The sequence below is a fragment of the Zingiber officinale genome, chromosome 8B (genome assembly GCF_018446385.1).
Source record: "Zingiber officinale cultivar Zhangliang chromosome 8B, Zo_v1.1, whole genome shotgun sequence".
In the NCBI taxonomy this organism is placed as follows: domain Eukaryota; kingdom Viridiplantae; phylum Streptophyta; class Magnoliopsida; order Zingiberales; family Zingiberaceae; genus Zingiber; species Zingiber officinale.
Genome location: NC_056001.1, coordinates 54,187,784 through 54,211,089, shown reverse-complemented (window position 1 = coordinate 54,211,089; position 23,306 = coordinate 54,187,784). Strand labels below are relative to the sequence as shown.

The following is a 23,306-nucleotide window of genomic DNA, read 5'->3' as shown; positions in this document are numbered from 1 at the left end:
AGGGGGCCGGCCATAATGAAATTAAAAAGAATTTTAATTTTTATTATGTGGAAGATATAATTTATTAAAGAGAATTAAAATTAAAATATCTCTCTTAAAAGGGTCTACAAAAGATTAAAGAAAGAGATTAGATCTCTTTCCTTATTTGTAGATTGGAAAGATATTTTATTTTCTCTTTGAAAATTATTCACATGTTAAAAATTAAAATTATAGAAATTTCTTTTTATCAACCATGAAGGGATTTTTGAAGAGAAATATTATTTTTAAAATTTCCGGAAACAAATTAGGAAGTTTTAATTTGTTGATTGAAACTTGTCTAATTTGTCTCTCTATGATGTGGCCGGCCATTATAAGTTTAATTGGGAAATTTTATTTTATTTTTCTCAATTAATTCATGTCAAGGAAAATTAAGGAAATTTTATTATAATTAAATTTCCTAATTTGCCAAAGACAAGGAATATAAAAGAAGGGGTGGGGTGCCTTCAAGAGAGACAACCTCTATTATTCTCTCCCTCTTTCCTTGGTGTTGTGGCCGGCCAACCTCTCTCCCTCTCCCTCTCTTCCTCTTTGTGGTGGCCGAATCCTTCCTATTGCTTGGAGCTCTTGTGGTGGCCGGATACTACTTGGAGAAGAAGAAGAAGGAGAGAAAGCTTGTATCCCTTGGAGCTTGGTTGGTGGTTTTTTCTTCATCCTTGGTGAAGCTCTTTTGTTTTGGCCGAACCTAGCTAGGAGGAGAAGAAGGTGCATTGGTGGTTTCTCATCTCGGAAGATCGTTGCCCACACAACGTCCGAGGTTAGAAGATGAATACGGTAGAAGATCAAGAGGTCTTTCTAGAAGGTATAACTAGTAATTTTTCCTTTCCGCATCATACTAGTTATTTTTGGAAATAATACCAAATACAAGAGGCTTACAATTCTAGTATTTCGAATTTATTTTCGATGTAGTGTTCTTATGTTTATTTCTTTTCCTTGTGATTTGATTGTTCCTTTCGGTTAACCTAAAGTTATTTTAGAAAATTAAATATTAGCTTTCCATAAAAGGTTTTGTCTAGTCGGTGGTGGTTGCTCCCATATCCAAGAAGGCCATGTGCCTCGCCACGTCAGTACTGGGAACCAATTATGAAAATTAATATTTAATGAAATTAATAACTTAGGTGATTTGGATCGAACGTGTTAAATTCCGCAGGAGATCCAAGTCTAAACCTAAAAGAACAAATAAATTAAGTTTTGGATCAAACGTGTTATGTTCCACAGGCGATCCAAAATTTAATTTAAAAGAACACATGGTAGCTAGGAAAAGGTTCAGATCTTTGTACAAAATTTTTGTACAGTGGAACCTCTAGGTTTTCCGAGTAGCAACCAACAATTGGTATCAGAGCTAGGTTTTGCCTCTGTGTATTTGGTATTAGTTTAATTATGCACATGTCATACATAATTTAGGCAGGATAATAGTAGGATGTGCTAACTTTGTGGATGCAGGATCCAACTATTATGGCTTATAGTTTTATGTGTGTGATTGGACCCTTGTACATGTCAAGGGCATTTATATGTGTGTGCATGATTGTATTATAGCAGGAGCTGTATTTAGTTTTATTAGGATTTTATTTTGATCTAGATACATGTACATTCCTTTTATGGAATATAGGATCAAAATTGTAAAATTCTATTTATGTCGCGGATCGAATCTTGCAAAGCGTGGAACCTTGAGGCGCAGCGGAACAAGGAGCAAGATGGATGCGACAGCTAGACCCGGTGGCGGTGGCCAAATATGGCAGCAACTTGGGATGACAACACACGGAGGACAACCATAGATAAAAGTCATAATAGTTGAAAATTAGATTTTCTATTTATTACTTTTATATTGTGCTGTGTGTGTATGTTAGTATACATGTTTAGTAGGCTAGCATAGTTAAAATTCCTCATTTATAAATAACTAAGTGGGAGAGGGATTTTTAAGTAAAACTCATGGTCTCCATTACTGGTTTGTAAGTGATGCAAACAAGCTTACGCGTTGGCTCTGAGTGCCTTCCTCCATATCGGATGAGCTTGTTTGTGGATCACTAGAACAAACTTCCATTTGGGATGACTATAGGAAGTTAATTAAGAGCGTGTGATCTTCCCCATCAGAAGGGGCACAATCTTATTAATGGACTTAGTGTCAAGTAATGGTATACACTTAGGCACAACTAATAGTATCCTCCCCATCGGAGTCACTGCTATTATTTGTGTGACCAAAGGATACCAACTATTAATTTTATTTATCAAAAAGTTAGGTTGACAAGATAATAAAATTAATGGGTTAAAACTCTCCTTTTACAAATGTTGAATTTGTATACGTCCACACTATCGTGGCATACAAAATTCACGGTGGTTTGAGGTGTTGGTTAATTTAAAATAGTATTGTTTGAGGAATCAATATTATTCTAAATTTAGAATTCTGACCAAAAGTTATTTGTGATTCTTAGGATGACTTTCAACCCACTGTCCATCATACTACAACAGAATAGACTTACTGGTTCTAATTACATAGATTGAAAAAGGAACCTGGGCATTGTTCTTACTGCTGAAAGCTATAAATTTGTACTGACTGAGCCTTGCCCTGAAGCACCCACTGGTGAATCCACCCAAGAGGAGATTGAATATCATAGGAAATGGGTAAAAAAGATGATGAGATGGCGCGATATTACATTTTGGCTTCTATGTCAAATGTATTACAACATCAGCATCAAGATTTACCGACAGCTTATGATATTATGAACAATCTCAAGGAACTCTTTGGTCATCAAGATAGGGCTTCTAGGCAAGAAGCCATGAAAAATAATGACAGACACCATGCAAGAGGGTACTCCTGTGAGGGATCATATCCTAAAGATGATGGCTTATCTGAATGAAATATAGATCCTTGGAGGAGAAACTGATGGGGAAACCTAGATCGATATGATCCTCCAAACACTACCTAGAAGTTTTCAGCAATTCCGCCTGAATTACAATATGAACAAAAGGGTATATTCATTGGCGGAACTACTGACAGAACTTCAGACAGCAGAAGGATTGTTTCGTCACAACTCTCATATTCACTATGTTGAAAATGGTTCTACTTCTAAGCCGAAAGGAAAGAAGAAGAAGAAACAAGTTGGTTCAGCAAAGAAAGTGAATAAATCTCAGAGTACAGGACCTAAAGCTGGAATGAAGAAGCCGAAGGGCAAGTGCTTCATCTGCAAGCAGTCAGGGCATTGGAAGGCGGACTGTCCTCGTAGGAATCAGAACAACAAAGGTATATCTCATGTTCTAGTTGTTGAAACATGTTTAGCGGTGTTATCTACCAGCACCTGGTGTGTAAATACGGGAGCCACTGATCATGTCTGCAATTCCTTGCAGGGGTTCCAGGAAACCCGACGACTATCTGAAGGAGAGATTATCGTCTACATGAGCAATGCTACTAAGGTGGCAGTTGTTGCAGTGGGAGACGTCTACTTATCTTTTAGTAGAAATAAAAATTTAATTTTAAGAAATTGTCTTTATGTACCCAGTTTTAGAAAGAATTTAATTTCAGTTTCTAAACTGTTTTTAGATGGATATTCAGTTTCCTTTAGTAACGATGTAGTTATTAAGAGAAATAAAGTGATTATCTGTTCTGGTGCATTAGTTGGCAATTTGTATACTTTAAATCCAATTTCTCCCACGAAGCAAAACATGGAAATTTATAACTCATCTTCTAACTCAAATAAGATAAAAGAACTTTCAGAAATGAACCAAGCATATCTTTGGCATCTAAGGCTTGGTCATATTAACTTAAGTAGGATTCAGAGGCTTATAGCCGATGGACTTTTGGGTTCATTAGAATTGGAAAATTTTCCAACTTGTGAATCTTGCTTGGAAGGTAAAATGACCAAAAGGCCTTTCAAGGCCAAGGGGTATAGAGCCAAAGAAGTGTTAGAATTGGTTCACTCTGATTTGTGTGGTCCTATGTCTGTCCAGGCAAGAGGAGGTTTTGAATATTATGTCTCTTTCATAGACGATTATTCAAGATATGGATACATTTACCTAATGCACCGCAAGTCCGAGTGCTTTGATAAGTTCAAAGAGTATAAGGCTGATGTGGAGAAACGACTAGGTAAAAGTATCAAGACACTACGGTCTGATCGTGGTGGCGAATACCTCTTAGGAGAGTTTAGGAATTACTTATCAGAGGTCGGGATTCAATCCTAACTGTCCACACCTGGTACACCCCAACAGAATGGTGTGGCAGAACGAAGGAATAGGACTCTTATGGAGATGGTTAGATCGATGATGAGTTATTCGGAATTACCAAATTCATTTTGGGGATACGCTCTGGAAACGGCAGTGTACATTCTGAACTTAGTACCTTCTAAATCAGTTTCTTCTACTCCCACAGAATTGTGGAATGGGCGAAAACCCAGTCTAAGACATATTCGGATTTGGGGTAGTCCAGCACATGTGCTGAAACCAGATGCTGATAAGTTAGAATCTCGTACAGAAGTTCGCGTGTTTGTGGGGTATCCCAAAGGAACGAAAGGTGGTTTATTTTATAGTCCTAAAGATCAGAAGGTCATTGTTAACACCAATGCCCAGTTTTTAGAAGAAGACTATATAATGGATCACAAACCCAGTAGCAAAGTTGTTTTAGAAGAACTTAGAGAGGATACGTCTACTTCAGTACCAACAGTACAAGATGAAGTACCACAAGAGACTGCAACACGTGTCACAAATGATACACAACCATAGACAGTGCCTCGTCGTAGTGGGAGGGTTGTAAAGCAGCCTGAAAGATTCATGTTTTTGGGAGAATCTTCGGACTTGATCCCGAGTAAACATGAACCTGATCCCTGAACATATGACGAAGCACTCCAAGATATAGATGCAGCATCTTGGCAAAAGACAATGAATTCTAAAATAGAGTCTATGTACTCTAATAAGGTCTGGGAGCTTGTAGAACCACCTGATGGTGTAAAAGCCGTTGGATGCAAGTGGATCTACAAAAGGAAAAGAGGGACAGACGGGAAGGTAGAAACCTTCAAAGCTAGGCTTATTGCGAAAGGGTACACTCAGAAAGAGGGAATCGACTATGAGGAGACCTTTTCACCGGTAGCCATGCTTAAGTCTATCCGGATACTCTTATCCATTGCTGCTCATATGGATTATGAGATTTGGCAAATGGATGTCAAGACAGCTTTCCTTAATGGAAGTCTTGAAGAGAACATCCATATGAAGCAACCAAAAGGGTTTATTGAAAAAGGCAAAGAGCATCTAGTGTGCAAGCTCAATCGGTCCATTTATGGACTAAAACAAGCTTCAAGGTCTTGGAACATCCAGTTTAATGAAGTAATCCAATCATATGGATTTATTCAGTGTCCGGATGAGTCTCGTGTATACAAGAAGTGTAACGGAAACGTGGCGATATTTCTTGTACTATACGTAGATGATATTTTGTTAATTGGCAACAATGTCAAGGTATTATCGGACGCAAGGGTATGGTTGTCCAAACAATTTGATATGAAGGACTTAGGAGATTGTGCACACATTCGTGGGATCAAAGTTATAAGGGATCGTAAGAAAAGAATGTTGTGTCTCTCCCAAGCTTCATATATAGATACAGTTCTTGCTCGTTTTAGCATGCAGAATTCCAAGAAAGGTTTCTTACCTTTTAGGCATGGAATAGCTCTATCTAAAGAGATGTCTCCAAAGACATCAAAGGAGATAGAAGACATGAAAGCAGTTCCTTATACTTCGGCTGTAGGAAGTCTTATGTATGCAATGCAATGTACGAGACCTGATATTTGTTTTGCCATGGGTATGGTCAGCAGATATCAGAGTAACCCTGGACAAGGACATTGGACTGCGGTAAAGCATATATTAAAGTACCTGAGAAGGACTAGAGATTATATGCTAGTCTACCAAGCAGACGATTTGCTCCCTGTGGGTTACACGGATTCAGATTTCCAATCAGATAAGGACAACAGTAAGTCTACATCAGGCTATGTGTTTACTTTAGGAGGTGGAGCCATTTCATGGAGGAGTGTTAAGCAGAAATGCGTTTCGGACTCAACCATGTAGCAGCCTCTGAGGCAGCTAAAGAAGCAGTATGGCTCAGGAACTTTCTAATGGACTTAGATGTGATTCCTGGTTTGTCCAAAATCATCACAATTTATTGTGATAATAGTGGTGCAGTTGCAAACTCGAAGGAACCACGAGCTCATAAGGCAAGTAAACATATAGAGCGCAAGTACCACTTGATACGAGATATCGTGAAGCGAGGAGAAGTTGTCATCGCCAAGATTGCATCAGCGGATAACCTGGCAGATCCTTTCACTAAGGCCCTTCCAGCGAAAGCTTTCGATCGGCATGTGGAGGGAATGGGAATCAGATGTATGGTAGAAGATATGGCAGCTTAGTCATTAGTATAAGTGGGAGATTGTTGGAGTGTATACTGAAAGCCTAAGTTTTTGTAAACATTTATTTTGAATAAAGAATGACATTTGGTCAAATTGTCTATATTTAGTTGTAGTTGTTCAATTAATTTATATTGTAGATAACATAGTATGTGGTGCTACATACAGAAGATGATGTTATCAGTACCTTATAAATTATAAACAGTAGCTCACGACCAAAATGGAAAGGAACAAACCATTGGAAGGTCGTAGTGTAATTAGGAATTAGTTTATCTTGACTATATAATTAACCTAGTACACTTAGAGTGTATTGAGTAGGATCATTTGAGGTTGTTACTTTTATACTGACTTTATAAAGGAACAAATACCTCAGTTATTATGGAAGTGTGTGCTCTTAATCCTAATATAATAACAAGCACATATATGTGATATTTATTTCTTTAATTTATCAATGGGTGAGATTTAGTTCGATAAATCAATAAGCTCGATAAGTTGGGAAATAATATTACTTATAGTGTGTGTTGTTGATTATAGAAGTAAACTGTGTCCTAGTAATCTAGGTTGATAATGTCCCCAAGATGAGCTCATAAAGATTGTCATGTTAAACCCTGCAGGTAGACTTAGTCCGACATGACGATGAGGTTGAGTGGTACTATTCTTGGATAAAGATATTAATTAAATGAGTTGTCAGTAACTCACTTAATTAGTGGACATTTGACATCTTAAACACAGGGAGATTAACACACTCATAATAAGAAGGAGCCCAAAAATGTAATTTGGGATTGGTGCGGTAGTTCAATAATAGTTCTCTAGTGGAATGAATTATTATTGATAAAATTAAGTTGTGTGTTCGGGGCGAACACAGGATGCTTAATTTTATCGGGAGACCAAAACCAATTCCTCCTCTCGGTCCCTATCATAGCCTCTTAATTATAGAGTACTATACCCACCTATACCCACCTTCTATACCCACCTAAAGGGGACCGGCCAAGCTAGCTTGGGAATCAAGCTAGGGTCGGCCTAAGCTTGGTTTATGGGTGGCCGGCCCTAGCTTGAACCCAAGCTAGAGGGGGCCGGCTATAATGAAATTAAAAATAATTTTAATTTTAATTTTTATTATGTGGAAGATATAATTTATTAAAGAGAATTAAAATTAAAATATCTCTCTTAAAAGGGTCTACAAAAGATTAAAGAAAGAGATTAGATCTCTTTCCTTATTTGTAGATTGGAATGATATTTTATTTTCTCTTTGAAAATTATTCACATGTTAAAAATTAAAATTATAGAAATTTCTTTTTATCAACCATGAAGGGATTTTTGAAGAGAAATATTATTTTTAAAATTTTCAAAAATAAATTAGGAAGTTTTAATTTGTTGATTGAAATTTGTCTAATTTGTCTCTCTATGATGTGGCCGGCCATTATAAGTTTAATTGGGAAATTTTATTTTATTTTTCTCAATTAATTCATGTCAAGGAAAATTAAGGAAATTTTATTATAATAAAATTTCCTAATTTGCCAAAGACAAGGAATATAAAAGAAGGGGTGGGGGTGCCTTCAAGAGAAACAACCTCTATTATTCTCTCCCTCTTTCCTTGGTGTTGTGGCCGGCCAACCTCTCTCCCTCTCCCTCTCTTCCTCTTTGTGGTGGTCGAATCCTTCCTCTTGCTTGGAGGCTGGAGCTCTTGTGGTGGCCGGATACTACTTGGAGAAGAAGAAGAAGAAGAAGAAGGAGAGAAAGCTTGTATCCCTTGGAGCTTGGTTGGTGGTTTTTTCTTCATCCTTGGTGAAGCTCTTTTGTTTTGGCCGAACCTAGCTAGGAGGAGAAGAAGGTGCATTGGTGGTTTCTCATCTCGGAAGATCGTTGCCCACACAACGTCCGAGGTTAGAAGAGGAATACGATAGAAGATCAAGAGGTCTTTCTAGAAGGTATAACTAGTAATTTTTCCTTTCCGCATCATACTAGTTATTTTTGGAAATAATACCAAATACAAGAGGCTTACATTCTAGTATTTCGAATTTATTTTCGATGTAGTGTTCTTATGTTTATTTCTTTTCCTTGTGATTTGATTGTTCCTTTCGGTTAACCTAAAGTTATTTTAGAAAATTAAATATTAGCTTTCCATAAAAGGTTTTGTCTAGTCGGTGGTGGTTGCTCCCATATCCAAGAAGGTCATGTGCCTCGCCACGTCAGTACTGGGAACCAATTATGAAAATTAATATTTAATGGAATTAATAACTTAGGTGATTTGGATCGAACGTGTTAAGTTCCGCAGGAGATCCAAGTCTAAATATAAAAGAACAAATAAATTAAGTTTTGGATCAAACGTGTTAAGTTCCATAGGCGATCCAAAATTTAATTTAAAAGAACACATGGTAGTTAGGAAAAGGTTCAGACCTTTGTACAAATTTTTTGTACAGTGGAACCTCTAGGTTTTCCGAGTAGCAACCAACACGCACAACATGACTTCAGCTGCAAAAGAGAAAGAGAAATCAGTTAGCATCAAAGAAAGAATTAAAAGAAGCTTTATACCTAGGCTGCTTGGTAGTCGGGTGTAGATCTGACTTAAGCCGAAGATATAAAGATGCCTTCCAGTAGCAACTTGTGGATGACGTACTTTTGACCGGCCAACATCGAAGTTGTGTTCAAGTAGTCCGATTGACTCTTGTAGCTTTTTAAGGGAGGCTGAGGCGCCACTTCGAGCTGCCAGTGGGTCAGGAAGTCTAGCCACTCGGGAAGGCGCACAAAGAAAAAATATTCTTTCCTGTGCTTGTTGGAGGTCGGCATCTTGTTAAAGAATACTAAACCAACTCGAGACTAGAAGAGGAAAGTCCCCGGATCCGAAAGTTTGGGATAGTAAAAATAGTGGAAGAACTGGAGAGTAAGGGGGATGTTGTGCAATTGAAACAAAACAACGACGCTGCACAGCAGTCGGAAGGAGTTCAGCACAAATTGAGGAAGGGAAAAGTGAAAATATTTACAAACTACGGGAATGAAGGGATGGAGTGGAAACTGCAAACCGGTGATAAACTGATCCCAGAAGAAACAGATACAACTAGTCGACAGAGAATTGGGTCGATCAGACGGAGAAGGCAAAATGATCTGATAATCAGAAGGAATTTCGAATACATCTCTCAAGCTCTCAACATCGCCTCCATCGAACCTAGACTCCATGGATGTGTACCAGAGTACAAGGATAAAAGCAGACGACTGTGAAGAACTTGTCATGGAAACAGTGAAAGCAAAGAGAAAAAACGGTTGGAAAGAAGAAACATGAGCGTAAGGGAAAGGGCTTACTAGGAAGTCGCCGAAAAACAAGGAGAGGTCATCGGAGAAGAAGCACGGAGGGTCACCAAAGAATGTGAATCGCACAGGAGCAGAGGAAGGTTGCTACCGGAGAACTTGAACTCGAATACGAAGTGTGCAAAGGAGGCGACACAGCATGCTTATAAGCCTTAGGGACGGCTGACCAGAGTCGTCCGATCTAGGTTGTGGAAACCTAGGCCAAGATCTCACCGTCAAATTTGAGCCGTCGAATGTGACATCATGTCGTCACGTCAGGCGTGCAACGGCATCAGGCGTAACACGTGGCACCTCACCACAGGTTGGCATTTAATGACAGCATGGAAGAACGCTCAGCCTTAATGCACAGAGATTTGCATGATTTCTCATAAATCTGGGTGACGTCAGCATAGCTCGCGCTCGCCCAAAACAGCCCAAGGAAAATTTTCACAAGTGCAAACCTTCGTTGTGCCGATCGGATAGAGGGAGCATACTTATGCTCGAGCGACAAGCTTCAACAGGCCATCGGCGAGGATCGGTCTTATCCCGATCAGAGATCACACAGTGTCGAAGGTCAATCAGGAAGGAATCTGCTCACACAATTATCTAATCAGTCGGATTTACAACCTCCTTCGACTAGACTTGAGAGGGAGACTTGTGATACGGTGATGAGGGGCCCTACCCTACTACCACGGTGGAGGTCAAAAGAGGTCAAAATCAAGGCGGTCAGCATTTAGAAGTCATTTATCGATCGAACGAGCATGTCCTGATTGGGAAGAGAAAGGCCCGATCTGAGATCACCTTTGACTCGGCCATGAGCCAAGCACCCGATGCTCAAATAAAAGGACGACAAAGGGAGCAATATGAAGAAACCGTGCTAAGCGGCTCTTCAGCTCGGCCTAGCAACAGAGTCAACATCAGCCCAGCACGTAGATAGTGGACTTCCGGCCGAGAGGCTATCCCGCTCGGCCCAGCAATAGAGCACGCAAATAGTGGACTTCCGGCTGAGTGGCTATCCCTCTCAGCCCAGCAATAGAATATGCGGACAGCAGAATTTCGGCCGAGCGGTCATTCCACTCGGCTAAGCAACAGACACAACAGACTATCTTTTGACATCCTTTTGGGAGCTAATGTCACTGACAGGCGACATGGTCAGACAGAGGATTGTACAACGGAAGCTTCCACTATCACTTTAGAGATATGCTCGGCCTGTTAAGGTACTATGTCAGGGGCACTTTACTGACGAGCCATTTCAGGAAAAACTTGGGGACACGTGCCCGCCTTGGGAAGCATGCTCGCGCGCTACAGGAGCTCTATATAAAAGGGGGTCCAAGCATCGGTGGAGGTATGCGATATTTTACTATTGCACTACAATCTTCTTATTGCTCAGCTCTTTGCTTCTTCTTCTTCCCCGAAGACTGACTTGAGCGTCGGAGGGTCATCGCCGGGGACCCCTTCCCCGACTCGGCAGTGACACCACTTGTGTTGCAGGTTGGAGCAAAGTCCACAGAGGTCAGCAGGAGCGTCACATCCCCAGCATCCACATCAACTTTTGGACAGGATCACTTATGTTCCATTGTCTTGACGCCTGCCTTAGTTTATATATAGACTTTTTAAGTCTATATACTCTATTCTCTTGGCCTTCAGCAATATAATCTTCTGGTTGTGCCATATAGACTTCTTCATCAATATTACCATTAAGGAAAGTTATTTTTACATCCATCTAATGTAATTCCATGTCAAATTGTGCTACTATATCTAGGATAACACATATTGACACAAACTTTACAACTGGGAAGAATGTCTTTTCAAAATCAATACCCTCTATCTGGATATATCCTTTTGCAACTAAACGAACTTTGTATCGATTAATCGATCCATATGCTTTCCTCTTTACATTGAGAATCCAATTATTCCCAATAGCCCTTCGGCTAAGAGGAACATCGACTAAATCCCAAACTTGATTCTTTCTCATTGATTCCATCTCCTCATCTATTGCAATTTTCTATTTTTCTCTTACTAAGCTTCTCAAAGCTTTCTCAACTGTTCGAGGTTCCTCATTGTCAACTGGGAGAATCATCAATGCCTCATTCTCAATGGCAAACCTTCTTTGAGGAATAATCTGACGATTACTTTTTTTGTAGGTTAAACTGTTGAGAAACTGACTCATTCAGTGGTAAATTATTCCCACTAGGTTGACTAGATTCAGGCATCTCTTGATTTGTTGATAAAGGAACATTATCCTCCTCCTCTATCTCATATAGAGGGATTGTCTTATCAACTTTATCTCGTGTTGAGAACTCAATTTCAAGAAACGTAACATCTCTTGACTCTATTTTAGAGATAGTTCCATTTTATCGCTCACCAATGAAGACATAATCCTTAGAAGTCTCAGAACACCTTATAAAGATATACTTTTTACCTCTGGGTCTTAATTTTTCATATTCGTGAGTCTTATCATGAATATAAGCAGCTGACTCCCAAGGTCTCAGATTACTCAAATCTGGTTTTCTGTCTATCCAACGTTCATATAGGGTAGATAGAACTGACTTTGAAGATACTTTGTTAAGTATATAGGCCGCAAGTAATAATGTATATCCTAATAGGAGATCGACAAATTAGACTGTGTCATCATAGACTAACCATTTCAAGAAGAGCCCTATTTTTTTCTTTCAGCAACCCTATTTTGCTATGGAGTTCCAAGGATAGTTAGCTGTCTAATAATCCCTTTCTCATCATTAAACATTATCTTGAACTGATAAGACAAATATTCACCTCCACGGTCAATGCACAAGATTTTAACCTTACATTCCAATTGATTCTCAGTTTTGTTCAAGTAATAATTGAAGCAATCTAATGCTTCAGAATTGTGAGAAATTAAATACACATGACCAAAACGTGTGAAGTCATCAATAAATGTAATGAAATAAGAACTCTCATTTCTATCCGTCACATTCATTGGACCATAAATATCCAAACGAATTAATTACAATGGTGATTCACCCCTAATAGTCTTACCAAATGGTTTCCTAGTTGTCTTTCCAGCAAGACAATGCTCACATATAGACAAGTTAATCTTAACATAAGTACGTAAAAGATCATCTTTAGCTAATCTATTCATTCATTCTTGTCCTATATGTCCTAGTCTAGTATGTCAAATTTCATCATTAATATCAGCATTACTAGTAAAAGAAATGTTTGAAAAATAATCATCATTATTATTTGACTCTACATCAAGAATCATAAAATCATTTGTTACATAACCATGCCCAATTAATATAGAGTTAATTTAAAGTTATACACAACGACTATAAAAATTTATACTATAACCTAAATCAAGAAGACAAGTGACGGAAATCAGATTCTGTCGAATCTCAGGAGCATACAGGACATCATATAGAAACAAGGTTCGTCCATCACGTAGGTTGAGCTTACAAGTGTCAATTCCTTTGACTTTAATTCTTATATTGTTTCCCACATATATCCATTTGTTGCTAGCTAGTACCCAACAATACTCCACATATGTAATTCGATCACAAGTTACATGGTTCATTGCTCATGAATTTATAATCTACAAAGGATAAGAATCAGTTAACAATATTGTACTTTCAACATAATGCTCATGGAAAGAAGATAAAGATGGATCTACCTTTTTAGGCTCAGTACAATCCTGAGCAAAATGGCCCTTCTTGCCACAGTTATAGCAAGTCAACTTACTCTTAGGTTTTGGTCCATATTTCTTTCCTTTCTTCTTGATTTAGTTTTTCGTAGCAACAACACTAGCCTCCTTTCCTTTTCCCTTTCCTTTTCCTTTCTTAAATCATCTTTTCTTATTCTTGGAACCCAAACCTTCATCTACAAAAGCTTAACCAAAAATCCTTGCAGATTCAATCCTCTCTGCCTCAAGTTCTACATGACGTGAGACATCAATGAAAGTCTTGATACTCTCATTGTGGGTAAGGTTATATTTAATCATTTCCTAAAAAATTAGGAAGGGAACGAATTACTGCTTGAACCTATTGTTCATCGGTCAACTCATGACTAGCAATCTTAAGCTCTCATATCGTATTATCCATTTCCCTCAGATGTTGGGTCATGGTAACATTCGAGTGCTTTTCATAGTTGTCAAACTTAATTGTCAGCTAACGAACCTTACTCAGACTTTACTCCACTCTATTTCTCTCTAAGGGTTGTCCAAACAGCATAAGCCGATGGTAATGGCTCATACTCAAATACTAGGTCATCCACCATTGAACTAATCAATATTCCCTTAGCAGTGGAGTCCTTCCTTTTCCATGTCTTATAGGCATCAAGGTCACATCTGTACTATTCTATAGAACCATCAACTGGTTCTTTCATGAATTAATTTACAGCCTCTAGAACTTCTTGTTTCTTAAGAATGTATTGTATCTTGAGGTACTAGATTTTGTAGTTATCCCTATATAATTTCTCTCCTTTATTAAGTTCAGCTATAATGTTCTTAGTTTCCATAATCTACATAAATAAATACATTATTTATTATTTCAATATAATTCATATGCATGTAATTTATGATTGACTCAACATTAATTTGAGTTGGTTTACAAAATCAAATGATAACTATGTTTCCACTCATCATTTGTATGATCTAATCAAATCAACACTAATCAATATTATGGCAAACATCCCAACAAATGAACTAATCATCGAATGAACAAATCATTAAAATAAACATGAACTAATCATGAAATAAACTAATCATTGAATTGAACATGAACTAATCATGAAATAAACTAATCATTTTCAAGTTTGTTAACACATAACATAACTTTTTATAAAATAATTCTGTTCATACATAATGATAAAAATTATTACACGACTCAAAAACTAAATCACTACAACAAAATCGCTCATAGACATCGGTTTTCCACCGGTGTCTATTTGATTTTCGACCGATGTCTATGAAGCCGATGTTAAAAGTCTGTCATTTTAGACATCGGGTTAAAACCGGTGTAGTATCACTTAACGACACCGGTTTTCGAATCGGTTATTAACCGGTGTAGTATCACTTAACGACACCGTTTCATACACGGTGTAAAACCGATGTAATATTGTATGTTAATAACACCAGTTTTGGCAGCAGTAAATGACCGATGTAATATTACTTTATAACACCAGTTTTACATCGGTGGAAAACCGATGTAATATGTATTTTTTCTAACAGCACAGATTTGATTTTAAAACCGACAATAACAAAAAAAAATACACAAATATTCATAAATTGTACAAATATTCTTCATTCAATAATATCCATAAAATACACAAATATTCACAAATTATATAAATAATCTTCTTACAACAATATCCATAAAATACCCAAACATTCTTTTTACATCAAAAGCTAGCTAATAAATATCAAAATCAAGGTAGAACATTCTTTTAACACATCAAGATAGAACCGCACTTCAAATGTAATCTAGCATGCATTCAGCCCACTCGAACCGCACTTCATCAATTTCAACTCTGGAGTACTTGAGATTTGTAAACTGTAAAAACACATAAATCCACCATATGTCAAATAACTAAAACAAATGTGTACATGTATCAAATAAAATAGAATACTGAGTTTTTAAAGGCTGCTGTGCAAAATAACGAATATAACATAGAATCTAAAACTTTCATATATGACACTTAGTATATGCTGCTTAGAATATAACATAGATAATTTGCTCCTTCTAATTCAAGTGTACAGATTGATAAGAACCGACAGCATCATACAACAACTTACTAGGCATGATAATGGTTGAACAAAGAAATATGACTACACAACAAATCTAGTGAAGCATAGAAGAACAAAGCTACCTCTGATGAAGAGATATACTATTTATTGTAATACCTCTTATGCCATCTTGGTATCCTGAATATCCTGCACTAAGCCCCCTATTTTCTGTGATTTCTGCTACCAACCACAGCAGCAAGGAATGCGACAAGAAGGCAGCTGCCTCCTTAGTTCAGCACCCAAAACAGCAAGTTAGAGCTTCCTTTTGGGTCCATTCAATCCTCTAGTAAGTAGAAACTATTTTCCCTTTGGTTTATGATGGATTTGGAGTGTCTTGACCTAAGATATAATCCTCTTGTAGCCCTCTATATTAAAGGCCAGCATACATGGAAAATTCAGCATATTCTTCTGAAGTCATAACAGGGTAGGTAAACTTTACTTGTAGTTTTTATTCATTTGCCTCATGTAGGAGTAGATTCTAGTAAATTCCCACACATTTAATGTTTAATGATCGGCTAGGGATAAGATTAGGGATCAACATGATCATTTCCTCCCTATAGCCATGTGGTAGAGGTCGAGCTTGTAGCCTAAATAATGTAGTTAGGGGTCTCTATCCGATTAATGAAAAACATGAATATAGGTAAAAACAAAAGAGGTGAGTAAAATAATGAAGAGGGGTTAAATCATAAAAACAAAGAGTTCCCTATTCTTGAGGTACCCACAAGCATATTGACACTCACTCTTACTTCTAGTTGAACTTGAAATTCATTGGTATAGCTAAATATGGTAATGGGTACCCTTTAAGTTTGATTACCCATTTATCTTAATAGGTTAGGTTAAATTCGAGTATCAATGTGTTAGATATTTAGAGGAAGTTGAGCAGGTTAAAAATGTGATCAATACTTTAATCCTAAGGTTACCATTTAAGATAGCTTATCCAGCCACTCTACTCACTGCAGCTCCTAATCTCTAATTCCTTTCTTCTTAGGCAATCATTTAGTCTCCAACTAGTATCTGGTTTGTAACAAAAGCATAGCATCCGATTTGTAACTTATTTTAGGCAAATAAAGCAACCATATAAGCTTATGAAATGAGAGAATGCTACACTCATTAATGGTTGCATAAGGATTGCTTAAGTCAACATATAAATTTTCTTTAATGGGATGTAGGTCAATTAATATAGGTTGTTTAATTCATGTGTTTTATGTTGTGTGAATTGCTTAAGGTCATCCCTAAGCTACTGTAAATGCTATGTCAGAGCTAAATTCGTCCCAATTTGTGTGGGTTCTTTTCTCCTTTTCACCTAAGCCATATGCATAAACCATGTACATATTAAGTAGAAGCAACTAGTTTTCACTCTTGTGAAACAAAACATCTAATGCTTTTTGTAAACGTTTACATGCTATCAAATTAAGAGTGTCAAGTTTTGATTGGAAGAGTGGATGTTTCCAGCGGTATACAGCTTTCTGAAGAATCAAACATAATCAGATACACCACTACAATGTGATAGTGTACATAAGCATATCACGCATAACAAGCCACAAGTCCTATCAATCTACCATTAATTATGTACTTACATTCATAGTATTGGTTCAAGTCATATCTAAGTTCATGTCGATCTCTTCACATTTATAAAATTTTCAAATAATTAATATTAGCTTCTGCAAATGATGTTGCCCCTACAGATAAAAACATTCATTGGACAATAAAGGTTGAGAAAAATAACCACCTCAAAGTTTCCTTTCAGTTCTGATTCTAGCTTTTGGTGAGACTCTCGTTGTACAATTCCTCGTAAGCCAACTGAATCTGCTTTCTTTGGGTGGCATTTCTATGCGCTAAAATGTTGATCAGTGTCTTCTCATTAGTTCCCCATCCTGACACATGTAGATGTCGCGGTAAGGCTATTTAGCTTATACAAATTTTGCTTCACTATTTCTTCATAAATTTATATATGCTATTCAAAACTAGTGTATCTGAGCAAGGTATCGAAATACACTGTAGAAGAACTTGCATATCTCTTATGCACAATGACATTATATGAGGCCTTGATGAACCCATTGCTAGACATTAGGCTTCAAAGGGACAAGGCTTCAGGGATGGACAAACAGAACACTTTTGCAAACTCTTACAAGGAGATTTCCAAAGAACATAACAATACTAGGAAACATAAATAACACATGGAAATGAAGACTATAATCTCTGTGCTCCTCTTTTATGAGTTTCATTATGGAATATCACATTATCAAAGGTTTGAAAAATCAATCTTCTATCAATTATTAAAAGAAGAAAAAATCTATGTAAATCAATTGGACAAGAAGAAAACAATTTCAGATATCAAAACAATTATTTGCCTAATCCATTAAATAAAAAAAACTCATTTCTTGAAGATTTCTTCCTTGGTCTATGTTATGATCACAAAAACTATCAGAGATAACAAGTTCATATCACTTAGAAAGATGAAACCTCTCTATTTTCTGGGAAATATGTAGATTTATTTCTGATCGGTGTTAAAAAAAAGTAATCTTGAACTCATAGAGGAATGATCTAAGCATTAGATCTGCATACAACTATGTGCTATTGCTACAGATTGCTGATCGGCATAAAAAAAAGTCATCTTGAACTCACAGACAAATGATCAAGCATTAGATCTGCAGATACCTCATTAGATCTAATGATCAAGCATTAGATCTACACTCATTAAGATAAGATCCATATAGTTAAGCCCAAATAATTAAGACAAACACATCACGATTAACATGATAAAGGTACAAATAGTAGCCACTTGATTGCTTTGAAAACACTCCAGAATTCTAGCCTTCAATCTGGAAGAAAAACAAGAGTTGCAAGGATCTTCAATGGTTACTTTGAACACTACATTTCATTAACTTAAACAAAAAATCAGAGTGGTTTTATTATTTTTAATATTTTTATACTTATTCAGCTTTTTCATATTTTTGAAATGCTTCATTATTTTTAATTTTTTATTCAGTTTTTAAGTGAATGAATGGGATGAGAAAACGACGATCGATATTCTTCTCCCACCTTTGTAGCTAAGACAATAAACAGTGAAAGTTTAAAAGAAGAGCTTGAAAAATGTCCCAACTTTTTCTTCATTTTTATCCATCTACCACTCTTTTAAGTTTCATAATGTACAAACAAATTTCGCTTTAAACTAAGAGAAAACTTACCGTGTGTGATAAATAAAAAAAATATTAGTAACAAAAAAGAACCTGAAAGGCTCTGAAAGTCTAGAATTCTGGCAGCAGCCATCCAGCTCTGTTAGTGCTTCTTCAACACGATCACCAAGCAGATGTAGCTGCATATAAAGAAATGTTAATTAGGCATCATACACAAAAGAAAATTTGCAAAGAACCCAAATAAGGGGTTTAATAATGCTCATCCAGCTAAATTGGTATATAGTTAGATGCACATCAAAGGGTAAAATTGAGAAATCCGTAAACGATGCTGCAGGGGAAAATTCATTGAGTGGAAATTACCCAAAGATTTCAAATCAACTTCTCACGAAGACACAAATTCGACTCTAAATCATTCCGAAACCCTCCAATTAGGAACCAAAACTTCAAGGAAAGCTCGAATCACTTCTGACCTCTCTGTGACCCATTCTAACAAACAGGTAACGTGCAACTCTCTACACTTGTTCATCATGGAAAACACAACATAACTCAACCTCAAATCATCGAACACCAGCCAAAATCTCTAGGAAAACCTACTGTGAACACATCAGAAATCACTGTCAAACAATTTTGGGTAACATACGCAAACCAAGCAGTAACCTTCAACCGAAACCTCCAACAAGAACACATCCCACCGAGAAGAATCCAACCCGAATCATATACAAAGAAAAACCAATCAAACACATCCACAGAAGAGGAAAACATATCGAAAGCGTCTACAAAAGAAATAAATCAAAACATCTCCAGGAAGAACAATCAAAGCCTTTGCCAGAAGAAAACCAGTCGAAATCCATACCAAATCCTCACTTTCTATAGGTTTTCCACCCCACTATACCTCATGGATTTCGAGTTATCACAGGTAGATACACTTGCCTCTTTCTTCTTCGTCTCGCCTCCACTCGTCCTCGCGTTGTGCCCCGTCAGCTGTGGCGCCTGCGAAGCTCAGCTAGGCAGTGAAATGGCGCGACGAGTGGCTCTGTCGACTCGGGAACAATGGAAAGAAGAGAAGGGTCGGCGGAATCGGGCAGGGAGATGTGACGAGGAAATGAACCCACTGTTCAAAGGGGACGGCGACGGTGAGAAATCGAGGGAGCGGAAGTTGAGGCGGCGCCAGCAGCTAGGGTCGAGGGAGGCGCGGTACCAGGACTTGCAGACGAAGGGGACGGCAACGGCGAGATCTCCGAGGGCGAGACGGCGGAAGGGGAAGAGGGAGATGAGGCTGAGGTTTAGGTTTAGGTTTAGGTTTATGTTGAGAGAAGTGGCACGATATTGGTTTAGGTTTGGAGGGAATTTTGTGAAGTCTTGTAAATTTTGGCTGGTGAAAAAATTAAATTATTTAAGAAGGGGTTTATTAACGTCAGATTTTAAAAACCGATGTTAAAATCGGTGTCTATTAACCAAAAAAAGGGCGCTCATAGACATCGCCTAAAAAACCGATGTCTATGAGCTAAAATCTGCGCTCATAGACACCGGTTTTTAGAAAAACCGGTGTAAAATACTCAAAGACTTCGGTTTTAGCCTAAAACTGATGTTGTTCCACTGATGTCTATGAGCAATTTTGTTGTAGTGAATGAACTAATATTGTTCGTACATAATGACAGTAATAATAAAAGAACTCTAATAAACTAAATAGATCAACACCACTCCCACTAGAACAAATACTAGTACAATGGTCAACATAATCCCTATCAATCTGGACTCATTTCGGGTAATCTTAGGTGGGACAACTTCAAGATTCACCATCAGATCCATAATCGGATCCATTTCTGGATCTTTCTCAAACATTTCCGGATCCTCTTTGAACTCTTCAGGATTCTCTTCAACCATATAATGAAGTAGTTCCTCACATAGTTTTGAATATGTGACGCGCCCTTCATGACACCCTCATACATACTCTGCTATCACCTTAGGATACTCTGGCAGTTAATGCATCAAAGCACATATCCTATAACTGTGTAGGACTAGAAACTCTTCTTGCTCAAGTTTCCAGAATAGTCTATCAAACCATTCAACATGTTCGTCGACTCCATAAGCAAAGTTATACTCTATCTCCTGAATTTCCTCCCTGAGCTAGTTTCGCTGCACTTCGCGACAAGTCAATATGGTAATCGTCTGTGTCATCTGCAAAATTGAAATTAAATAAGTCAGTATGAAATCGACTAACTAGTACAAAACTGGCTTAATTCAATTTATACAGGCATAGATATCATTATAATTAATCAATTAAGCACGTAATCATTGTGCCGTGAATTTAATCAATTAAATTTTTTTATTTAAATAAATGAATTGATAAGTAATTGATTAAAATATAAAAAATTATTGTGCCGTCAAAAAATACTATTCATCTTCCCTGTTTTTTCCTTTTTATTTTTGTCACCCATGCTCCTTTTCCCGTAACAAATACAGTGGTCAGCCAATCACCAGCCTTTCAAACACAGTCATCTACATTCGCCGGCTACGGAACAGTCGCCTGTCAACATTAATCGCAGATCGTGATTTTGTTCAACGACAGATCAGGTTTCCAAGGGGTTTTTCATGCTTTTACAACTAGATCACTCTAATACCATTGTTGCAAGTTTGTAAAGCACTAAACAAATTCTATAAAGAAATTGTAAACAGTTACAATGATCTCCCGAGACAATCTTGAAGACGACAAGCCAAATCTATACAAGTTCTTCTTGCTTGTTGTCAGAAGAGTGATGACAGATCGAAAAGCTCTTCGCAAGATTACAAACCAAATCCCGAAAGGATGTTCTCCTTTGCTCCTTTGCTTCTTTGCCCACCATCACCTATTCGCATGATTGCTCTTGGACGCATAAATATATAAAAAGAAGACATTGGTTTGTAACCGATGCTTTGATGACCCTTTATTGAAATAAATGTTGAGGGAGATGAACCGATCATCTCCTCAACTGTTCAAGTTGTAAATCTTTTGCAACGTCTGCAACGTCCAACAAAATGTTGGTTATTTGAACCGTTTGTGATTACTTTGATGGTACGTACGGCACTCACTTCCTCCCAGGAGAGATTAATAAGAAGATGACTAGGAGTTCTGATTTTGATCATGCTACCTTCTTTGAAACTAAAGGTATGTATGGCTACGGTAGTACAAGAGATTCAGGGACGGTGAAAATTCCCAGTTGAGAGAACTGACGCATACTATGGATATTCCAGCTACAATGTACCGGTAATATATCATTTTCTTATGTTTTTTGTTATTTTATAATCTGTGTATTAGTTCTTTTTTATAAGAAAATATTTATTAGAGTTCTCTTTTTTGTATAGCCGCATTATCTTCTTCTATATCTTCTTCTATATAGTTGCTCTGGGATTTTATTTTGCTTGGAAAATCATGCACAAAAACGAGGATGCAAGTTGGTTACAGGGTATATTGGTTGTCAGTGAACTTTGGTTTGCGTTCTCTTGGCTATTGACTCAATTACCAAAATTATTCCCCATAAATCGTGTTGTCAATCTCACCGTTCTAAAAGAAAATTTTGAAAGTATTTCAAGTGACAATCCCACTGGAAAATATGATCTCCCGGGCATAGATATATTATTTGTTTCCGTAGCCAATTCAAAGAAAGAACCTCCGGTACTTAAAATTGCAAATACTATACTTTCTGTTCTTCCCATAGACTATCCTATTGGAAAGCTATGTAATTACGTAAATTGATCGTGCCCTTGTTGAAGATGATTGTCAGTATTGAGTTGACTACAAATTGATCGTGACCTTATTTTCAATAAATTTTGCTGCTCCTTACAATAGCAAATGGACCCCATCACCATAGTGATATAAATCTAATTGCGATTGTGGTCGGATTTGGCTAGGCCATATACAACACCATATTCATACCATAGTGGACCAACTCGTTGGAGTTTGGCATTGAAGCAACAGTATTTTCTTTTTCCGACTCATTGTATCTCAATTTAAAAATTAGTAGCACTAAACAAATTAAAGTGTGATGATTATGATCTTAAGAGTTTTAGAGCATTTCTCTCATTTTTATTTTTTTTATTTTGACCAGATAAATACTTGTGGTACATATGTTTGAATGTTTTGAAAATTAAATTATCATTAAAAAAGAACCAAAATATAAAGTCTGAATATGGTAGTGAAACTCCTTTCTCTAGCATGTTTCCTATCTTTGCTTTATCCTTCTCAAGCCTATTACTTCTTATACCAGTCAATTCAGTTGTCAATTTACTTGTTATACATGTTTCCTAGCTTTGCTTTATCCTTCTCCTCGCCTCTGCAGAATTGGAATTTTGTAAGGCAAATAGCCGAGAGGTCATCGAAAACACTCTGCCCCTCTCTTTTCTTCCCTTCTTCAGGAGGGTCAGCGTGAAGTAAGGTGACATTTTTGTTAATAATATATGCTTTGCAAGTGTATGAATCCAGTGAAGAAAACTAAAACCAGCTTATGAGGTTTCACAAGTTGATGAACAAGCAAATGACACACTGGTTCGACCAGACAACATTTGGTGCATTTTAGTTACATCCCATCTTCGAGACCTATACCAATGAATCAAAAGCGAATATGATTACCAAAGAACCACCATCATCACTCTTATCTTTAACACTACCTCAAGATGAAAATAATGAGAAGAACTAGATACAACATGCGCATAGAGTTTTAGAGAAAAAAACATATTGAAGAC

At 37.2% G+C, this 23,306-nt stretch overlaps 1 protein-coding gene across 1 annotated transcript; it reads right to left on the bottom strand.

The window, feature by feature from the left end:
- Positions 1 to 18,072: 18,072 nt before the first annotated feature.
- LOC122013838 lies at positions 18,073 to 20,471 on the bottom strand. The gene is made up of 4 exons (XM_042570058.1): positions 20,385 to 20,471; positions 19,518 to 19,577; positions 18,681 to 18,766; positions 18,073 to 18,272 (listed from the first exon to the last, which is right to left on the bottom strand). The coding sequence occupies exons 1-4, from the start codon at positions 20,469 to 20,471 to the stop codon at positions 18,182 to 18,184; spliced, it is 324 nt and encodes a 107-aa protein (XP_042425992.1). The 3' UTR covers positions 18,073 to 18,181.
- Between the last annotated feature and the right edge of the window lie 2,835 nt (positions 20,472 to 23,306).